The 19,979-nt window shown below is 43.3% G+C and overlaps 1 protein-coding gene across 1 annotated transcript; it reads left to right on the forward strand.

Annotated features, from left to right (window-relative positions):
* Nucleotides 1–17,371: 17,371 nt before the first annotated feature.
* smim1 (small integral membrane protein 1) lies at nt 17,372–17,956 on the forward strand. Its single transcript, XM_039007411.1, has 2 exons — nt 17,372–17,501; nt 17,833–17,956. The coding sequence occupies exons 1-2, from the start codon at nt 17,404–17,406 to the stop codon at nt 17,954–17,956; spliced, it is 222 nt and encodes a 73-aa protein (XP_038863339.1). The 5' UTR covers nt 17,372–17,403.
* The last annotated feature ends 2,023 nt before the right edge of the window (nt 17,957–19,979 follow it).

Raw genomic sequence — 19,979 nt, forward strand, 5'->3', positions numbered from 1 at the left:
CAAATCATTTGTAAAAATAGAGAAGAGTAACAGCCCCAAGGCAACTGAGACCGAACTGTACATACAGTATCTGATGTTAGAGAAGCTTCCATTGAAGAATACTCTGAGTTCTATTGGGTAAGTAACTCTCCAACCATTTGATGGCATGTGATGTAATGCCATAACAAGTTAGTTTTTTCAATAACAAATTATGATTAACAACATCAAAGGCTGCAGTGAAATCTAACAATACAGCTCCAACTATCATCTTATTATCCATGTATTTTAGCCAATCAGACATCTGAGTCAGTGCAGTACAAGTTGAGTGCCCTTCACTATATGCATGCTGAAAGTCAGTAGTTAGCTTGTTCTTTGAAAAATAGCATGGTATTTGTTCAAACACAATTTTGTGCTTTAGTTTACTAAGAACATGCAGTAAACTGATTGATCGGCTCTTAGAGACAGCAAAGGGTGCTTTACTATTTTTAGGTAGTGGAATTACTTTTGCTTTTGGACACACACACGCTAAACAAGTGCCTCAGCTGTAACGTTGAAACAAATGACAAAACTTTGTGTAAATATTCGAAAAGGCTATCATAGAAATTAACTATTTATCATGATCTTTATTATGCTGGATTATATATGAGATGTGTTTTCTGTTTTCCTCCAGCTTGCTGAAGTTTCCTCAGTCCAAGAGTCAGAGGATGTCAAAGCTCAGGACAGTTACAGTAAGCTTCATAACATGATCCATAAACATACTACCTCTGTCCATCATTTACTTAAAGAGATACTTCAGAATTTGGGCGATGAGGCCCTTTATCTACTTCACCAGAGTCAGATGAACCTGTGGATACCATTTGTATGTCTCTGTGTCCAGTATGAAGGAAGTTAGAGGTAGTTTCCCATAGACCAGAAGTCATTGCGCTAACGCTAATTAGCATTGGCTCGCTAATCTACCTCAAACTTTCATACTGCACAGACATATACATGGTATCCACAAGTTCATCTGACTTTGGGGAAGTAGATAAAGGACCTAATTGCCAAAGTCCCAAAGTTTCCCTTTGAATATTGGGATATTAAACACATCAAATTTGTAACATATTGCACACATTGGATTCGTACCATATAACAAGAAATGCACAATTCGTATGATATCATACAAATTGCAAGAATCGTAACATATCACACGAAATGGATGACATAGTACACAATTGGATGATGTAGTACACAAAAAACAGGGACCACTTCTGGCTTGTGAGCACCACTTTCAAAACTAACGGCTGAAATTATACATCAGTTAGAGTGCATCTTTAACACTAAAGTATGTATTTGGTATTAGGCAGGAGTATCCGGTTCCCAAGTCCCTCTGAAGGCCCAGATATGACCATAGCGGATTAGTCTTTACACCCATCAATCACACAACATCAGTTGTCCTCTACTTTGGTGAAAGTCAACAGATAAGGTTGGTGACAAAAACAATATCTTTTACCACTATAATTATATCATAGATGTCTATTCTATATGTAATACATACTATTTCTCACCCTCGGAGTTCTGCCAAAGACCCAGCCAAGAAAGGCAGGAGGACACGGAGGAACTCTGCTCTACGTCAGCTGGAGGACAGTGTTGAGAGCCAGGTGGAAAAGGAGCTCCTGAGGTGAGGAGGCTGATGCATGTATTACAGTATTGTGTTTGTACAGTACATATCTCACAACAATTTAATCAGATACATGTAATAATAATTTACAAATATATACTATATTTCCCTCTAACTTGTTCCCCTGCTTGGTCAATCCTAGACATGAGTACCTGCAGAAGGTGCGGAGAGAGAGAACCCGGCGGGCCCATGAGAGGAGAGGGGACCTGGAGCTCCAGCGCCTCCAGCAGTGGGTCAACCAGCCCCACCACACCCGCTGTTGGAGTGCCCACCCTGGGGGCCACGGTGAGACAACATGCTGCTGAACCATGGTGCCTTTACAGCACTCCCACTTACAGTATGGCTCACATTTACACAGTGGCCCAACACTGCCCTCTATGATTATCATGCAATATAGTTATTCTAACACTATTATAAACACTCTCACATTCATTCTTCTAACATATGTATCGTTTGGGTGTCCTGTCCTCTACCATGTTTTGTCAGAGAGGCATATATTTGATGCTCTAGAATCTAGGCAATGTGAGCAGGGTAGGTACCTGAGGACATGCCCCGCCATCCAGCTCCATAATGGGGGTACCCCCCACAGTCACCTGCCTCCCCCCAGTCACGCTGCATCTCCACCCCTGGTCTCACCCTACCACCCCACAGCCAAAACCCTGTGTCAGGCCTGGGACTCAGAGGAAGATCAGCCTTACAGGTAAGAGCTGTGACTATGAAACACATTTCCTTCCATATTGGCATGTGTTTAGCTCAGTAGGTGATGCAATGTGTATCATAGGCCTTGTGGCCAACGTCTCTTTTGCTCACTGTTATTTTATTAAGTAATGTACAGTATGTGAGTACAATAATGTCACATCAGTGTTGGTGTGTGCTGTATGTGTGTGCTGAAATCTGCTGTGGTCCACCTTAGGCTCCCGATGTCTCATTTCTCTCTGCCACGGACCATGGAGCCCAAGCCTGTGACTAGGGAGGAGCTATGCGAGGTGGACAGAAAGGCAGGCATTCTCCTGCTCCAGAGACCCAACTCTGGCACTTCCATCCCCAGCAAAGGGTGAGGGCAAAAAAAATTGACAATTAGTAAACACTTTTTGTTACAGTGATGGCATTTATGTGTGTTGCCTTTTTGTGTGTTCCATCTTCCCTGTAGACAGTACATCATGAGCAAGGCATCCCTATACTTGTCAAGCATCCCAACTCACAACTTGAAGAAAGGCTACTGAGGGACCTCTTCCCTAAACATTACCGTGCTCTATTGGCCAAATCTACTTCCCTCACACTCCTAATGTGAAGACTCTGCACACTATCAGCCAAACCTACCTCACCTACATTATATGCTCCCAAAATATACATAGGATGCTTTAACCCAAACATGGTTAACACTTTATAATAATAAACCATCTACATTTTAGTCATTTAGCAGACGCTCTTATCCAGAGCGACTTACAGTTAGTGCAGTCATCTTAAGATAGGTGAGACAACCACATATCACAGTCATAGTAAGTACATTTTTCCTCAATAAAGTAGCTATCAGCAAAGTCAGAGCTAGTAAGGGGGAAAAGAGTCAAGTACGAGTGTTAGTTCACGAAAGGCAAAAAGAATGCATTTACATTAATAAGGCATTTACAAAAATAATTTTCCAAATCAATTCCTCTGCTAGTGGATTCCTGTGGCAGCTGCAGTGCAGAGGATTGCCATCAAGCTTGGTCCATGAAGCCTCCAGTGGCCTCTCCTCCACATACAGCTGCATCTAAACAAAGACAATATGTTGTTACATACATGTTATAATATACACAACTTCAAATTATTCACATTTAAACAATATCACTGTCTATTATTATGGACTTTCATACAACTGTTGTAATCTTCACAAAGCACCATGGAATTGTTGACCTTGTCACGGCATTCATCGGAAGAAGAAGAGGAATCGTCAGACCAAAATGCAGCGGGGTACGTGTTCATCTTTATTCGCTTAACTGACTGAACACTGAATACAAAATAACAAAAAGAATAGCCGAAACAGTTCTGCAAGGTGCAACCAACACTAAACAGAAAATAACCACCCACAACTAACAGTGGGAAAACAGGATACCTAAGTATGGTTCTCAATCAGAGACAACGAAAGACAGCTGTCCCTGATTAAGAACCATACCCGGCCAAAATATAGAAATACAAAACCTAGACATACAAACATAGAATGCCCACCCACATCACACCCTGACCAATCAAAAAATAGAAACATACAAAGCAATCTACGGTCAGGGCGTGACAGACCTCTGGCTTACTTTTACAATGATTGATGTCATGGTCTTCAGGGGTATGAGTTTGGGCTCCTGCATGTGTCCTTCCTACTCATCTGCAACTGTCATGGAAAATCCTGGATAGAAAATGACAACATCACATGTAGCCCACTCATAGAAATATATTAATTAATTAATAGATTCACTCTATGTCTATGAACCCACACACTAGAATACAACAGATGTGATTGAATGTAGGTACACAAACAAGTCAGTGTAGATATACAGATATACAGTATTGAAATGTCAGTTGTTTGTGACAACACTGACCTTGATGACCTGAACCTTCTCCATGTTGCGCGTGGCAGCCTCCCTGGTGTGGACCAGCACTGTAAACATACATCCTGGGAAAATGGAGACTACATAGACGTGTGAATATACTATGACCCCTGCTGGACAAGTTAATAACCACTATTGTACATTACGTCTCACCTTGTGTTTTGGCCCAGATTAATTCATTTCCAGCATCAAATAACATGAGTAGATGGGATTAATTGTCACGCTCGTCATAAGGAATGGACCAAGGCGCAGCGTGCGTAGAGTTCCACATATTTTAATAAATCGAAACTCACCAAACAAAACAAATAAGCACAAACGAAACGTGACGTTCTGGACTGCTCACAGGCAGCTACACAAACACAAGATCCCACAAACACAATGGGGAAAATGGCTACCTAAATATGATCCCCAATCAGAGACAACGATAAACAGCTGCCTCTGATTGGGAACCATATCAGGCAAACATAGTATTATAATTCCCCTAGATAACCCACCCTAATCATTGTCACACCCCAACCACCATAGAGAATAAACAGCTCTCCATGGTCAGGGCGTGACAGTACCCCCCCCCCCCCCAAAGGTGCGGACTCCGACCGCAAAACCTGACTCAATAGGGGAGGGTCCGGGTGGGCATGTACTGTCGGGGGCGGCTCCGGTGCGGGACGAAGTACCCACTCCGCTCGCAGATACGTCGTCCTCCATGGCGGTTCTGGTGCGGGGATCGTCGCCGGAAGCTCCGGACCGTGGGTCGTCGCCGGAGGCACCGGATCGTGGATCGTCGCCGGAGGCTCCGGACCGTGAATCGTCGCTGGAGGCTCTGGACCGCCGACCGTCGCTGGAGGCTCTGGACTGCCGACCGTCGCTGGAGGTTCCGGACCGTGGACCGTCTCAGGAGGTTCCGGACCGTGGACCGTCTCAGGAGGTTCCGGACCGTGGACCGTCTCAGGAGGTTCCGGACCGTGGACCGTCTCAGGAGGTTCCGGACTGTGAACCGTCGTTGGAGGTTCCGGACTGTGAACCGTCGTTGGAGGTTCCGGACTGTGAAACGTCGCCGGAAGCTCTGGACTGGGAACTGTCGCCGGAAGCTCTGGACTGGGAACTGTCGCCGGAAGCTCTGGACTGGGAACTGTCGCCGGAAGCTTGGTGCATGGGGCTGGCACTGGTGGTACCGGGCTGATGACACACACCTCAGGGCGAGTGCGGGGAGGAGGCACAGGACTTACTGGACTGTGGAGGCGCGCTGGAGGCCTGATGAGTGGGACCGGTACAGGTGTCACCGGGCTGATGACACGCACCTCAGGGCGAGTGCGGGGAGGAGGCACAGGATGTACTGGACTGTGGACATGCACTCCAAGGAGAGTGCGAGGAGCAGGAACAGGACGCACCTGACTGGGAACACACACTTGAGGGAGAGTGCGAGGAGCAGGCACAGGACATACCGGGCTGTGGAGACGTACTGGAGACCTGGTGCGTATAGCTGGCATCAATGGTACCGGAACTTTAACACACTTCACACGGCAAGTGCGAGGAGCAGGAACAGGACGTACTGGGTTGTGAAGGTGCACTGGAGACCTGGTGTGTATAGACGGCATCAATTGTTCCGGAACTTTAACACACTTCTCAGGACGAGTACGGGGAGCTGACTCAGGTGGCACCAAACTGACAACACGTTCCTTTATTCCAAATCCGTGCATCCTCCACCAACTCAGCAACTTTCCCATTTCTCTCTCCTCCAAATTCTCCTTCTTCTCACAGACTGGCTCTGGTTCACTCCTCGGCTCCACCGACTGCTCCATGTGCCTCCCCAAAAAATGTATTGGGGTTTCTGTGGCCTTCCTTCCCGACTTCGTCGCTGTCCCTCCTTCGCTGCTTCCATCTGCTTCCATGGCAGGGTCTTGTCCCCTGCCATAACCTCCTCCCATGTCCATGATGTCCTCCACTCCCTTTTCTCCCGGGCCCAGGATCCCTGCTCCTCCTGGCCACGCTGCTTGGTCCTTTGGTGGTGGGATCTTCTGTCATGCTCGTCATAAGGAACGGACCAAGGCGCAGCGTGCGTAGAGTTCCACATATTTTAATAAATCGAAACTCACCAAACAAAACAAACAAGCACAAACGAAACGTGACGTTCTGGACTGCTCACAGGCAGCTACACAAACACAAGATCCCACAAACACAATGGGGAAAATGGCTACCTAAATATGATCCCCAATCAGAGACAACGATAAACAGCTGCCTCTGATTGGGAACCATATCAGGCAAACATAGTATTATAATTCCCCTAGATAACCCACCCTAGTCATTGTCACACCCCAACCACCATAGAGAATAAACAGCTCTCTAGGGTCAGGGCGTGACATTAATCCAGAATCGTGCTGTTTCTTTAGTTTGATAGATAACTTGCCCATTACTTAGTGAGAAACTTCCAGTGCTGACAGAGATGGCCGCCTCGCTTCGCGTTCCTAGGAAACTATGCAGTATTTTGTTTTTTACATGTTATTTCTTACATTGGTACCCCAGGTAATCTTAGGTTTTATAACATACAGTCGGGAGGAACTATTGGATATAAGAGCAACGTCAACTCACCATCATTACGACCAGGAATACGACTTTCCCGAAGCGGATCCTCTGTTTTGCCCACCACCCAGGACAATGGATCGGATCCCAGCCGGCGAACCAAAACAACGACGCCGTAAAAGAGGCAGACGAAGCGGTCTTCTGGTCAGGCTCCGGAGACGGGCACATCGCGCACCGCTCCGGAGCATACTACTCGCCAATGTCCAGTCTCTTGACAACAAGATAGATGAAATCCGAGCAAGGGTAGCATTCCAGAGAGACATAAGAGACTGTAAAGTTCTTTGCTTCACGGAAACATGGCTCACTCGAGACACGCTATCGGAGTCGGTACAGCCAGCTGGTTTCTTCACGCATCGCGCCGACAGAAACAAGCATCTTTCTGGTAAGAAGAAGGGTGGGGGGGTATGCCTTATGATTAACGAGACGTGGTGTGATCATAACAACATACAGGAACTCAAGTCCTTCTATTCACCTGACTTAGAATTCCTCACAATCAAATGTCGACCGCATTCTCTACCAAGATAATTCTCTTCGATTATAATCACAGCCGCATATATTCCCTCCCAAACAGGCACATTGATGGCCCTGAACAAACTTCATTTGACTCTATGTAAACTGGAAACCACATATCCTGAGGCTGCATTCATTGTAGCTGGGGATTTTAATAAGGCCAATCTGAAAACAAGACTCCCTCAATTCTATCAGCATATCGATTGTGCAACCAGGGCTGGTAAAACCCTGGATCATTGTTATTTGAACTTCCGCGACGCATATAAGGCCCTCCCCCGCCCTCCCTTCGGAAAAGCTGACCACGACTCCATTTTGTTGCTTCCAGCCTATAGACAGAAACTTAAACAGGAAGCTCCTGCGCTCAGGTCTGTTCAACGCTGGTCCGACCAATCTGATTCCACGCTTCAAGATTGCTTCGATCACGTGGACTGGGATATGTTCCGCATTGCGTCAAACAACAACATTGACGAATACGCTGATTCGGTGAGCGAGTTTACTAGCAAGTGCATCGGCGATGTCGTACCCACAGCAACTATTAAAACATTCCCAAACCAGAAACCGTGGATTGATGGCAGCATTCGCGTGAAACTGAAAGTGCGAACCACTGCTTTTAATCAGGGCAAGGTGACCGGAAACATGACCGAATACAAACAGTGTAGCTATTCCCTCTGCAAGGCAATCAAACAAGCTAAGCGTCAGTATAGAGACAAAGTAGAGTCGCAATTCAACGACTCAGACACAAGAGGTATGTGGCAGGGTCTACAGTCAATCACGGATTACAAAAAGAAAACCAGCCCCGTAGCGGACCAGGATGTCTTGCTCCCAGACAGACTAAACCACTTCTTTGCCCGCTTTGAGGACAATACAGTGCCACTGACACGGCCCGCTACCAAAACCTGTGGACTCTCCTTCACTGCAGCCGACGTGAGTAAAACATTTAAACGTGTTAACCCTTGCAAGGCTGCAGGCCCAGACGGCATCCCCAGCCGTGTCCTCAGAGCATGCGCAGACCAGCTGGCTGGTGTGTTTACGGACATATTCAACCAATCCTTATCCCAGTCTGCTGTCCCCACATGCTTCAAGAGGGCCACCATTGTTCCTGTTCCCAAGAAAGCTAAGGTAACTGAGCTAAACGACTACCGCCCCGTAGCACTCACTTCCGTCATCATGAAGTGCTTTGAGAGACTAGTCAAGGACCATATTACCTCCACCCTACCTGACACCCTAGACCACATATGTCAGAGTCAAGGCCCGCGGGCCACATCCGGCCCGCGAGAAGGTTTTTTACGGCCCCTGGGATGATCTTGATTTATTATTAGAACCGGCCCGCAGACCGCAGCAAGCCGGCAGCCCGCAGATCTTTTACACGCACCAATACTACATTTCCCACAATGCAACGGTGACGCACCGAGCAGTAGGCTGCTTCATTTCAATATTTATTGGCACAGCAGTCGTCAGCATCACAGTAAAATTAACTTTCAGATACCCATCAAAAATGGCAAAACGGAAGGTGGACACTGAGAACCGGGGGTTTCAAACAAGGTGGGAGTCGGAGTATATGTTCACGGAGGTAGCTGGAAAACCTGTGTGTCTTCTGTGTGGAGAAAGTGTGGCGGTACTGAAAGAGTATAATCTGAGACGACATTATGAAACGAAACACACGGACAAAAACAAGAATATGGACATGGAACAAAGGCTACAAAAGGCTAGATTTTTGCACTTTATTTTATTGTATTTCAATCCAATTATATTTTAAAAATATTTCAGTTGAGTGGATGATAGAAAATTGCTATTATTGTTTTTTTCTTTGAAGTAAATTTAGCCCACTTTTGCTAAAATAGAAAATATAGGCTACTGATGGTGCCTTGAATACCGGTTTCTTTCATTTAATGTTCATGTTATGGGGATTTTTATATAAAGGAAATTTGTCTTTTGTGTCTGTTGAAAATTAAAGATTACTGACAGAGCCATAAGAAAATATTGCTTTATTTATCTGATCATATTGGAATATATTTGTTAGGTTTTCAGTAGGTTCAATTAGGTTCACTAGACTATATGCGTCATTTAAAAAATTTTCAATGAACATTCGAACAGTCCGGCCCTCGGCTTGTAGCTAAATTTTTTATTTGGCCCTCCGTCCATTTGACTTTGACACCCCTGCCCTAGACCCACTCCAATTTGCTTACCGCTCCAATAGGTCCACAGACGACGCAATCGCAACCACACTGCACACTGCCCTAACCCATCTGGACAAGAGGAATACCTATGTGAGAATGCTGTTCATCAACTACAGCTCAGCATTTAACACCATAGTACCCTCCAAACTCGTCATCAAGCTCGAGACATTGGGTCTCGACCCGGCCCTGTGCAACTGGGTACTGGACTTCCTGAAGGGCCGCCCCCACGTGGTGAGGGTAGGTAACAACATCTCCACTCCGCTGATCCTCAACACAGGGGCCCCACAAGGGTGCGTTCTGAGCCCTCTCCTGTACTCCCTGTTCACCCACGACTGCGTGGCCATGCACGCCTCCAACTCAATCATCAAGTTTGCAGACGACACTACAGTGGTAGGCTTGATAACCAACAATGACGAGACGGCCTACAGGGAGGAGGTGAGGGCCCTCGGAGTGTGGTGTCAGGAAAATAACCTCACACTCAACGTCAACAAAACAAAGGAGATGATCGTGGACTTCAGGAAAGAGCAGAGGGAGCACCCCCCTATCCACATCGACGGGACAGCAGTGGAGAGGGTATTAAGTTTTAAGTTCCTCGGCGTACACATTACGGACAAACTGAATTGGTCCACCCACACAGACAGGGTGGTGAAGAAGGCACAGCAGCGCCTCTTCAACCTCAGGAGGCTGAAGAAATTTGGCTTGTCACCAAAAGCACTCACAAACTTTTACAGACGCACAATCGAGAGCATCCTGTCGGGCTGTATCACCGCCTGGTACGGCAACTGCTCCGCCCACAACCGTAAGGCTCTCCAGAGGGTAGTGAGGTCTGCACAACGCATCACCGGGGGAAAACTATCTGTCCTCCAGGACACCTACACCACCCGATGTCACAGGAAGGCCATAAAGAACATCAAGGACAACAACCACCCGAGCCACTGCCTGTTCACCCCGCTATCATCCAGAAGGCGAGGTCAGTACAAGTGCATCAAAGCGGGGACCGAGAGACTGAAAAACAGCTTCTATCTCAAGGCCATCAGACTGTTAAACAGCCACCACTAACATTGAGTGGCTGCTGCCAACATACTGACTCAAATCCAGCCACTTTAACAATGTACAAATGTATGGAAAAATGTATCACGAGCCACTTTAAACAATGCCACTTCATATAATGTTTACATACCCTACATTACTCATTTCATATGTATATACTGTACTCTATACCATCTACTGCATCTTGCCATCTTGAGGTAATAAATGTATCACTAGCCACTTTAAACAATGCCACTTTTATATGTTTACATACCCTACATTACTCATCTCATATGTATATACTGTACTCGATACCATCTACTGCATCTTGCCTATGCCGTCTGTACCATCACTCATTCATATATTTTTATGTACATATTCTTCATTCCTTTACACTTGTGTGTATAAGGTAGTTGTTGTGAAATTGATAGGTTAGATTACTCGTTGGTTATTACTGCATTGTCGGAACTAGAAGCACAAGCATTTCGCTACATTCACATTAACATTTGCTAACCATGTGTATGTGACAAATAAAATTGGATTTCATTTAAACATTAAGTTAATTCGGAAAGTATTCAGACCCATTGACGTTTTCCAAAATTTGTTACATTACAGCCTTATTCTAAAATGAATTAAAATATTTTTTTCCCTCATCAATCTACACACAATACACCATTATAACAAAGCAAAAACAGGTTTTTTGAAATTTTAGCAAATTTATAAAATAAAAAAAAGGAAATATCACAAGTATTCAGACCCTTTAGTCAGTATTTTGTTGAAGCACCTTTGGCAGTGATTACAGCCTCGAGTCTTCTTGGGTATGACACTACAAGCTTGGCACACCTGTATTTAGGGAGTTTCTCCAATTCTTCTCTGCAGATCCCCTCAAGCTCTGTCAGGTTGGATGGGGAGTGTCGCTGCACAGGTACATTGGCTTGCGAAAGAATTCAACCCACTTGGCATTTTTCATATAAATTGATTTTTATTTGGATATCATGTAATAGACATACACAAAATAGTCCAAATTGGTGAAGTGAAATTAAAAATATAACTTTTTTTTAATGTAAAAAATAAAATAAAAAAACGGAAAACTGGTGCTTGCATATATATTCACCCCCTTTTCTATGAAGCCCCTAAATAAGATCTGGTGCAACCAATTACCTTCAGAAGTCACATAATTAGTTAAATAAAGTCCACCTGTGTGCAATCTAAGTGTCACATGATCTGTCAAATGATCTCAGTATATATACACCTGTTCTGAAAGGCCCCAGATTCTGCAACACCACTAAGCAAGGGGCACCACCAAGCAAGCGGCCCTATGAAGACCAAGGAGCTCTCCAAACAGGTCAGGGACAAAGTTGTGGAGTAGTACAGATCAGAGTTGGGTTATAAAAAAATATCTGAAACTTTGAACATCCCATGGAGCACCATTAAATCCATTATTAAAAAATAGAAACAATATGGAACCACAACAAACCTGACAAGAGAGGACCGCCACCAAAACTCACAGACCAGGCAAGGAGAGCATTAATCAGCAAGAGAACAAAGATAACCCTGAAGTAGCTGCAAAACTCCACAGCGGAGATTGGAGTATCTGTTCATAGGACCACTTTAAGCCATACACTCCACAGAGCTGGGCTTTACAGAAGAGTGGCCGGAAAAGAAGCCATTGCTTAAAGAAAGAAATAAGCAAACACGTTTGGTGTTTGCCAAAAGGCATGTGGGAGACTCCCCAAACATATGGAAAAAGGAAAACACTATGTCTGGTGCAAACCCAACACCTCTCATCACCCAGAGTACATCATCCCCACAGTGAAGCATGGTGGTGGCAGCATCATGCTTGGGGATGTTTTTCATTGGCAGGGACTGGGAAACTGGTCAGAATTGAAGGAATGATGGATGGTGCCAAATACAAGGAAATTCTTGAGGGAAACCTGTTTCAGTCTTCCAGAGATTTGAGACTGGGATGGAGGTTCACCTTCCAGCAGGACAATGACCCTAATTATACTTCTAAAGCAACACTCGAGTGGTTTAAGGGGAAACATTTAAATGTCTTGGAATGGCCTAGTCAAAGCCCAGACTTCAATCCAATTGAGAATCTGTGGTATGACTTAAAGATTGCTGTACACCAGTGGAACCCATCCAACTTGAAAGAGCTGGAGCAGTTTTGCCTTGAAGAATGGGCAAAAATCCCAGTGGCTAGATGTACCAAGCTTATAGAGACATAACCCAAGAGACCTGCAGCTGTAATTGCTGCAAACGGTGGCTCTACAAAGTATTGACTTTGGGGGGTTGGATAGTTATGCACGCTCAAGTTCTGCTTTCTTCTCTTATTTCTTGTTTGTTTCACAATAAAAAATATTTTGCATCTTCAAAGTGGTAGACATGTTGTTTAAATGAAATGATACAAACCCCCCTAAAAATCTATTTTAATTCCAGGTTGTAAGGCAGCAAAGTAGGAAAAATGCCAAGGGGGTGAATACTTTCGCAAGCCACTGTAATCGTCTAGAATGTCTTCGTATGCTGCAGGGTAAGATTTCCCTTTGGGTGGTGGATCATTCTTGATACCCCCGCGAAACTGTTGAGGTTGAAAAAAACGGTGCACCTGGCACCTACTACCATACCCCGTTCAAAGGCACTTAAATATAGTGTCTTGCCTATTCATCCTCTGAATCGCACACATACAGAATCCGTGTCTCAATTGTCAAGACTTTAAAATCCTTCTTTAATCAGTCTACTCCCCTTCATCTACAGTACACTGATTGAAGTGAATTTAACGAGTGACATCCATAAGGGATCTTAGTTTTCACCTGGATTCACCTAGTCTATGTCATGGAAAGTACAGGTGTCCTTAATGTTTAGTATACACATATACAGTACCAGTCAAAAGTTTGGACACACCTACTCATTCAAGGGTTTTACTATTTTCTACATTGTAGAATAATAGTGAAGACATCAAACTATGAAATAACACATATGGAATCATGTAGTAACCACAAGTGTTAAACAAATCAAAATATATTTTATATTTGAGATTCTTCAAAGAAGCCATTGCCCTTGATGACAAATTTGCACACAAAGAGAAACGACAGTCCATCATTACTAAGACATGAAGGTCAATCAATCGGGAACATTTCAAGAACTTTGAAAGTTTCTTCAAGTGCAGTTGCAAAAACCGTCAATCGCTATGATGAACTGGCTCTCATGAGGGCCTACACAGGAAAGGAAGACCCAGAGTTACCTCTGCTGCAGAGGAGAAGTTAATTACAATTACCAGCCTCAGAAAGTACAGCCCAAATAAATGCTTCACAGAGTTCAAGTAACAGACACATCTCAACATCAGCTGTTAAGAGGAGACTGAGTGAATCAGGCTTCCATGGCTGAATTGCTACTAAGAAACCACTACTAAAGGACACCAATAAGAAGAAGAGACTTGATTGGGCCAAGAAACACGAGCAATGGAAATTAGTCCAGTGGAAATCTGACCTTTGGTCTGATGAGTCCAAATGTGAGATTTTTGGTTCTAACCGCCGTGTCTTTGTGAGATGTAGAGTAGGTGAGCAGATGATCTCTGCATGTGTGGTTCCCACTGTGAAGCATGGAGGAGGAGGTGTGATGAGGTGGCAGGGTAGCCTACTGGTTAGAGCGTTGGACTAGTAACTGAAAGGTTGCGAGATTGAATCCCCGAGCTGACAAAGTAAAAATGTGTTGTTCTGCCCCTGAACAAGGCAGTTAACCCACTGTTCCTAGGCCGTCATTGAAAATAAGAATTTGTTCTTAACTGACTTGCCTAGTTAAATAAAGGTAAAATACAAATGGTGCTTTGCTGGTGACACTGTTAGGGATGTTTTTTAAATAATTCAAGGCATACTTAACCAGCATGGCTACCACAGCATTCTGCAGGGATATACCATCCTATCTGGTTTGCGCTTAGTGGGACTATCATTAGTTTTTCAACAGGACAATGACCCAGCACACCTCCAGGCTCTATGGGCTTTTTGACCAAGAACAAGGAGAGTGATAGAGTGCTGCATCAGATGACCTGGCCTCCACAATCACCTGACCTCAACCCAATTCAGATGGTTTGCGATGAGTTGGAGCGCAGAGTGAAGGAAAAGCAGCCAACAAGTGCTCAGGATATGTGGGAACTCCTTCAAGACTGTTGGAAAAGCATTCCTCATGAAGCTGGGTGAGAGTCAGAGTGTGCAAAGAGTGTGCAAAGCTGTCAAGGCAAAGGGTGGCTACTTTGAAGAATCTAAAATATATTTTGATTTCTTAAACACTTTTTTTGCTTACTACATGATTCCAAATGTGTTATTCCATAGTTTTGATGTCTTCTCTATTATTCTACAATGTAGAAAATATTACAAATAATGAAAAACCCTTGAATGAGTAGGTGTTCAAACTTTTGACTGGTCCTGTATATATATCTACAGACAATTCCTTCAACCTCATGGCTTGGTTTTTGCTCTGACATGCACTGTCAACTGTGGGACCTTATATAGACAGGTGTATGCCTTTCCAAATGATGTCCAATCAATTGAATTTACCACAGGTGGACTCCAACCAAGTTGTAAAAACATCTCAAGGATGATCAATGGAAACAGGATGAACCTGAGCTCAATTTTGAGTCTTATAGCAAAGGATCTGAATACTTATGTGAATAAGGTATTTCTGTTTTAAAATGTTAATATATATTTATATATACATATATATAGGGGTCTCATCTTAATATTGAGTTAGAATAGTAGTAGCAGCAGTTTTTCTCTTGTTACGTCAGTCACTGACATCCACTCAATTACATCCACTCAATTAGCCGATGTCAGCAACATTTGTTTTACTTCGGTAATATAGTCTAGCCATTGATTTTGTTAGTCACTCTCACTCCCACTCAGATATCATATTTAAAACTGCAAACATTTCTCTCCACCCTATGGCAAAATTAGTAGAATTGCAGAAAATTAGTTAACAAATTGCAAAATCTTCTCTCCGCCCCATGGCAAAATGTATAATTTTTTTTCTCTCCTCTGTCAAGAGGGTGGTCATTAAAATGATTTGCTCGCAACAAAATTTCACTTATGGCCCCTAAAAAACTAGGGCCGGCTCTGACTGCATGTGTCAATATGGATTTGGGTATTCACAGCCGCGAGCCACTGCAGCCTCATGATGAGTTCAGATTTGTTGTGGTCCCCACCCCAATCAAAGTTGTCCATCCCTGGGTTAAGGTTAGCTAAAATGCAAAAATGTTCAAATTTGGACATTCATTTGACAAAAGCTAGATCCCTTCTGTGTAAATTAATCTAACCTGCTACTAAAAAGTGACTTCCGGTCGTAGCTGTATACCACCTAGTCAAAACAAGACACTTCGATACAGCTACAACCGGAAGTAACTTTTCGTAGCAGGTTAGGAGAGCATTTTTGCTAACCCTAACTCGTTTCCTAACCTTACCTAATTCCTCTAACCTGCTGCGGAAGTGCTCTTAACCTGTAACAAAAAAGTCACTTCCGGTCGTAGCTGTATTGAAGTGGCGTGTTTTTAGGGAATATCGTCGCAGGTTTTGACTAGTGGTATATACGTACAGCTACGACCGGAAGTTACTTTTTCGTAGCAGGTTAGATTAATTTAAGCAGCAGGTTAGGAGATTTTTTGCAGCAGGTTAAGATAATTAGGAAAAGGGTTAGTGTTAGCTAAAATGCTCCCCTAACCTGCTACGAAAAGTCACTTCCAGCCGTAGCTGTACTCAATCTAGTTACAACTATGGTCGCAGGCTGGTTGGTGCTATCCGGATTCCTTGGGACGTCCCTACCCATAACACTAACCTTACCTTAACCATTTTAAAATTCAACTTCAATGGGGTAATGTCAGAGTTAGGATGTCCCAAGGATTCCGTCGCAGGCCTGGTCACAGGTCAAGTAATCAATCCGTCGATGACATCGATAGGTGTCCAATACAAGCATACAAAATGTAATCTGTCAAAAAGGATAAATGCATCCTCTTTTCGACTGTAGCCTGCTACATAAGAGTTGAACAGTAAAAGTCAACAACAAAAGTTAAAAAAGCACAAAATATTCAGCAAACATTGCATGGAATGGTGTTGATGAATGTATGACGCATAGCCTTTGTCAATTGCAGTTAGCACTGTAGGCTATTTCAAAACAACCAAAATAGCTAAGTAGGGAAATGTATGTAAACATATTATTCTTTTTTTTTCATTTTACCACATGGCTATGAGTAAACATGTAATTGCCTGTTGAAATATTGACCTTTACCTTTGTGATGTGAATAATCTGCATGCAGTTATCAAGAAAGATCTGCAGTTACTGTATCTGTAACCGGAGGCAAACACAGAGCACATAATTTTAATTGCTTTAATCATTGGAAAGAGCCATAAAACTCCTATGGCCTTCTCAATTTATGACCAGGTGATGAATGCTGACTGTGATGAACATATATAAAGAGAAAGAGGCATGCCTTCTTCAACACAATCTGCCTTCAGTCCTCAAAAGAGCAGTGGTGAGTAGACTGCCAGTTATTTTCTGGTTAAGTTGGGTGATTAGCAATAGGATTTGTTTATAGTTTGAGCCAGTGGGTTTGGGCAAGCTGATCAATGTCCTACAGCTCTAGCCACCTGTTTTGAGTTTTAATGTGTCATACAAAGACTCATTGAATGATACAATGAGATATAATCAAATAAAACAAATTCAATCATTTATTGAAATTTAAGTTAGCCTAAATGGGGGACTGAATAGGTCTAAATTGATTGTGGTAAGAAAGACCAAATGTCTTTTCACGATATTACCTATTCTATATCCATATTGTGCAACTCCATCTCTATCTCATCTTTACAGGTTGTTGAAGGAGTAAGTGGTATTTGCAGTAAATAAAATTCAGGGAAGAATGGCTTCTGACATGGACTCCAATACTGCTGGTGTGCAATACAACCGCTGGAATGAAGACAACATCAATCTGAATGTGGCTGGAACAGGTGTAACGGGGTAAGCTCTGAGGAAGACTCATGACTGGGTGACAGAAGATACAATCAGTGTTCTTACTATTATAGGGTACCCGTTGTTTATTAATCACAGGGAACAGGCAATATGAATTATAGTGAAGGACAATGTTCTAGGCAGTTCAAGAAACACTTACTTTACTTTCAATTAAGGTATATGAAGTTGAAAATTGTATTTAGTGCAGTGTTTCCTACCTTTAATCCTAGTTTATTAACTTTCCCAAATGATGACCCCTTGAGTTTACTGATTGTGTATGGACTGACCCCAACTGTAATCAGTGGTCATATTATGACATGACATGTTCTGTTCCCCAAAGGCTCTACAACAGAGTCTGCACTGGCACCTTGGGCATAGCTATCAAGGTGGCCGGAGCTTTGGCTGCACTGGTGGCTGTTTACGTCATAGGATACGTCACTGGATATTACGTCCACAAATGCTGACCGGACACTGACCGAAGGACCCTCAACAGATGGAATTATGTTATGTAGGGATTGTGTTGGGATTGCAGTTTGCTTGTTGTAAAGTAATTTTACAGCTTCCCACAGCTTTGTCTTATATGTGAAAAGTCATTGCAATTAAGTCCAAAAACATGAACATAATGTTTGACTTACAGTGCTTGGTATTCAATATGTTCTTGTCACTAAGTGATATCATCTATTTCAATTGTTTTTTCAAGATTGTACTACAGGGCTTGTTATGTTAGCCTATTCAACTGTATATCAAGGCCATGTGGATTCAATATTTTAATGAAAGGACACAGGCAATACTAATAGTAATAAAAAAGCTGTTGAAAATATGTTAATTACCTGTGTTATTCAACAAACATGGTGTGGTAAATATGCTTTCAAACAAGAGGTTTGCCTCTCTTGACAAGGACTGATTTTTTTATTTATTTAGGTGTCATCTGCAAATATATTAAACCTAATCATCATTACAAAAATACACTTTAATATTTATTTTCTCACCTCAAATCCATCTAGTCTGTAACGAGAAATAGCTTTATAATCAAACTGTCATAGAGATTAAAAAAGTCTGTACATTTGAGCCCTGGACCGGGGTGTAATTTATAGCGGGAAAGGGGGGACATGGCCCCCGCTCCCAATATTAGAGGTAAATGTTGTCCTCTGCAATGTTCCCCTCCCCAATGTTGAAGTCAAACCTATGCCCACTGCCCATAGAGGCTGTAATGTCCACAATGTATACTGAACAAAAATATAAAAACGGAACATAAGCGTTGGTCCCATGTTTCACGAGCTGAAATAAAAGAGCCCAGAAATGTACCATATGCACAAAACGCTTATTTCATATTTTGTGCACAAATTTGTTTATATCCCTGTTAGTGAGCACCTTGTACTGGGTACAAAAGGCCACTTTAAAATGTGCAGTTTTGTCACAGCACAATGCCACAGATGTCTCAAGTTGAGGGAGCATGCAATTGGCATGCTGACTGCTGGAATGTCCACCAGAGCTGTTGTCAGAGAATTGAATGTTAATTTCTCTACCATAAGCCACCTCACAACCGCAGACCACGTGTAACCACGCCAGCCCAGGGCCTCCACATCCGGCTTCTTGACCTGCAGGATCGTCTGAGACCAGCCACCCGGACAGCTGATGAAACTGAAGAGTATTTCCGTCTGTAATAAAGCCCTTTTGGCTGTACCCCTTCCCAGTCATGTGAAATCCATAAATTAGGGCCTAATGAATCTCAATTGACTGATTTCCATATATGAACTATAACTCAGTAAAATGTTTGAAATTGTTGCATGTTGTATTTATATTTCTGTTCAGTATAAATGACAGTGAAAAAGAAAATCTCACCTCGTTGCTCTACCTCATCAAATCAGCTTTTATTACTCTCCCTCATAGATAATTTTTATGGTGGCAATATCTTGCTCCTCAACAGAATTTACGCAATGCATTTCATCATCTGATGAGGAAAATAGGGTGGAGTTGACTTTCAAGACCCATTCTGCAATTCTCTGGTCTGTATAATAATCTGCATCATTGGGACAAAGAGAGTCTATGCCAGTCTTGATGGTATCTTTGTCTTCAGAGTACTGGGATTCTGTTTTAATAGCCGAGTCATCAGAGGAGAAATCTCTCTGCTGTTTTGTTTCACATAGACTGGCATCATGTTTAAGTCTCTCCGTCTTCACCCCGCTGTAGTTGGCACTAGGGTTACTCACATCATTTCTCCGTTGCCTTACTAACGGGTCTGTTGGTGAGAAACTTGATGCCACAGCTGGCTGGGCCCCAAAGGTCCCCTTGGTGCAATCTAGTCTGGAGCGAGTGTCTGGGTTCTGGATGGAATCTTTTGTAGACCTATTCAACATGGTTAGACTACCACTAACTAACCCAGCTTTGTTAGACATTTGACAATCCTGCGCATGTTGAGCAACCAGTACCCGAAACACTGCATTTACACTCCTTACACCAGACGTTGACAAGTGTGTATCTCCGTTG

Source organism: Salvelinus namaycush, chromosome 14 (genome assembly GCF_016432855.1).
Source record: "Salvelinus namaycush isolate Seneca chromosome 14, SaNama_1.0, whole genome shotgun sequence".
NCBI lineage: Eukaryota > Metazoa > Chordata > Actinopteri > Salmoniformes > Salmonidae > Salvelinus > Salvelinus namaycush.

What these genes read in the sequence shown, in the direction of transcription:
- smim1 (XM_039007411.1), top strand. Translation starts at nt 17,404, where the DNA reads ATGGCTTCTGACATGGACTCCAATACTGCTGGTGTGCAATACAACCGC. An exon ending in GCTGGAACAGGTGTAACGGG is followed by an intron (nt 17,502 to 17,832) that starts GTAAGCTCTGAG and finishes TGTTCCCCAAAG; the next exon opens with GCTCTACAACAGAGTCTGCA.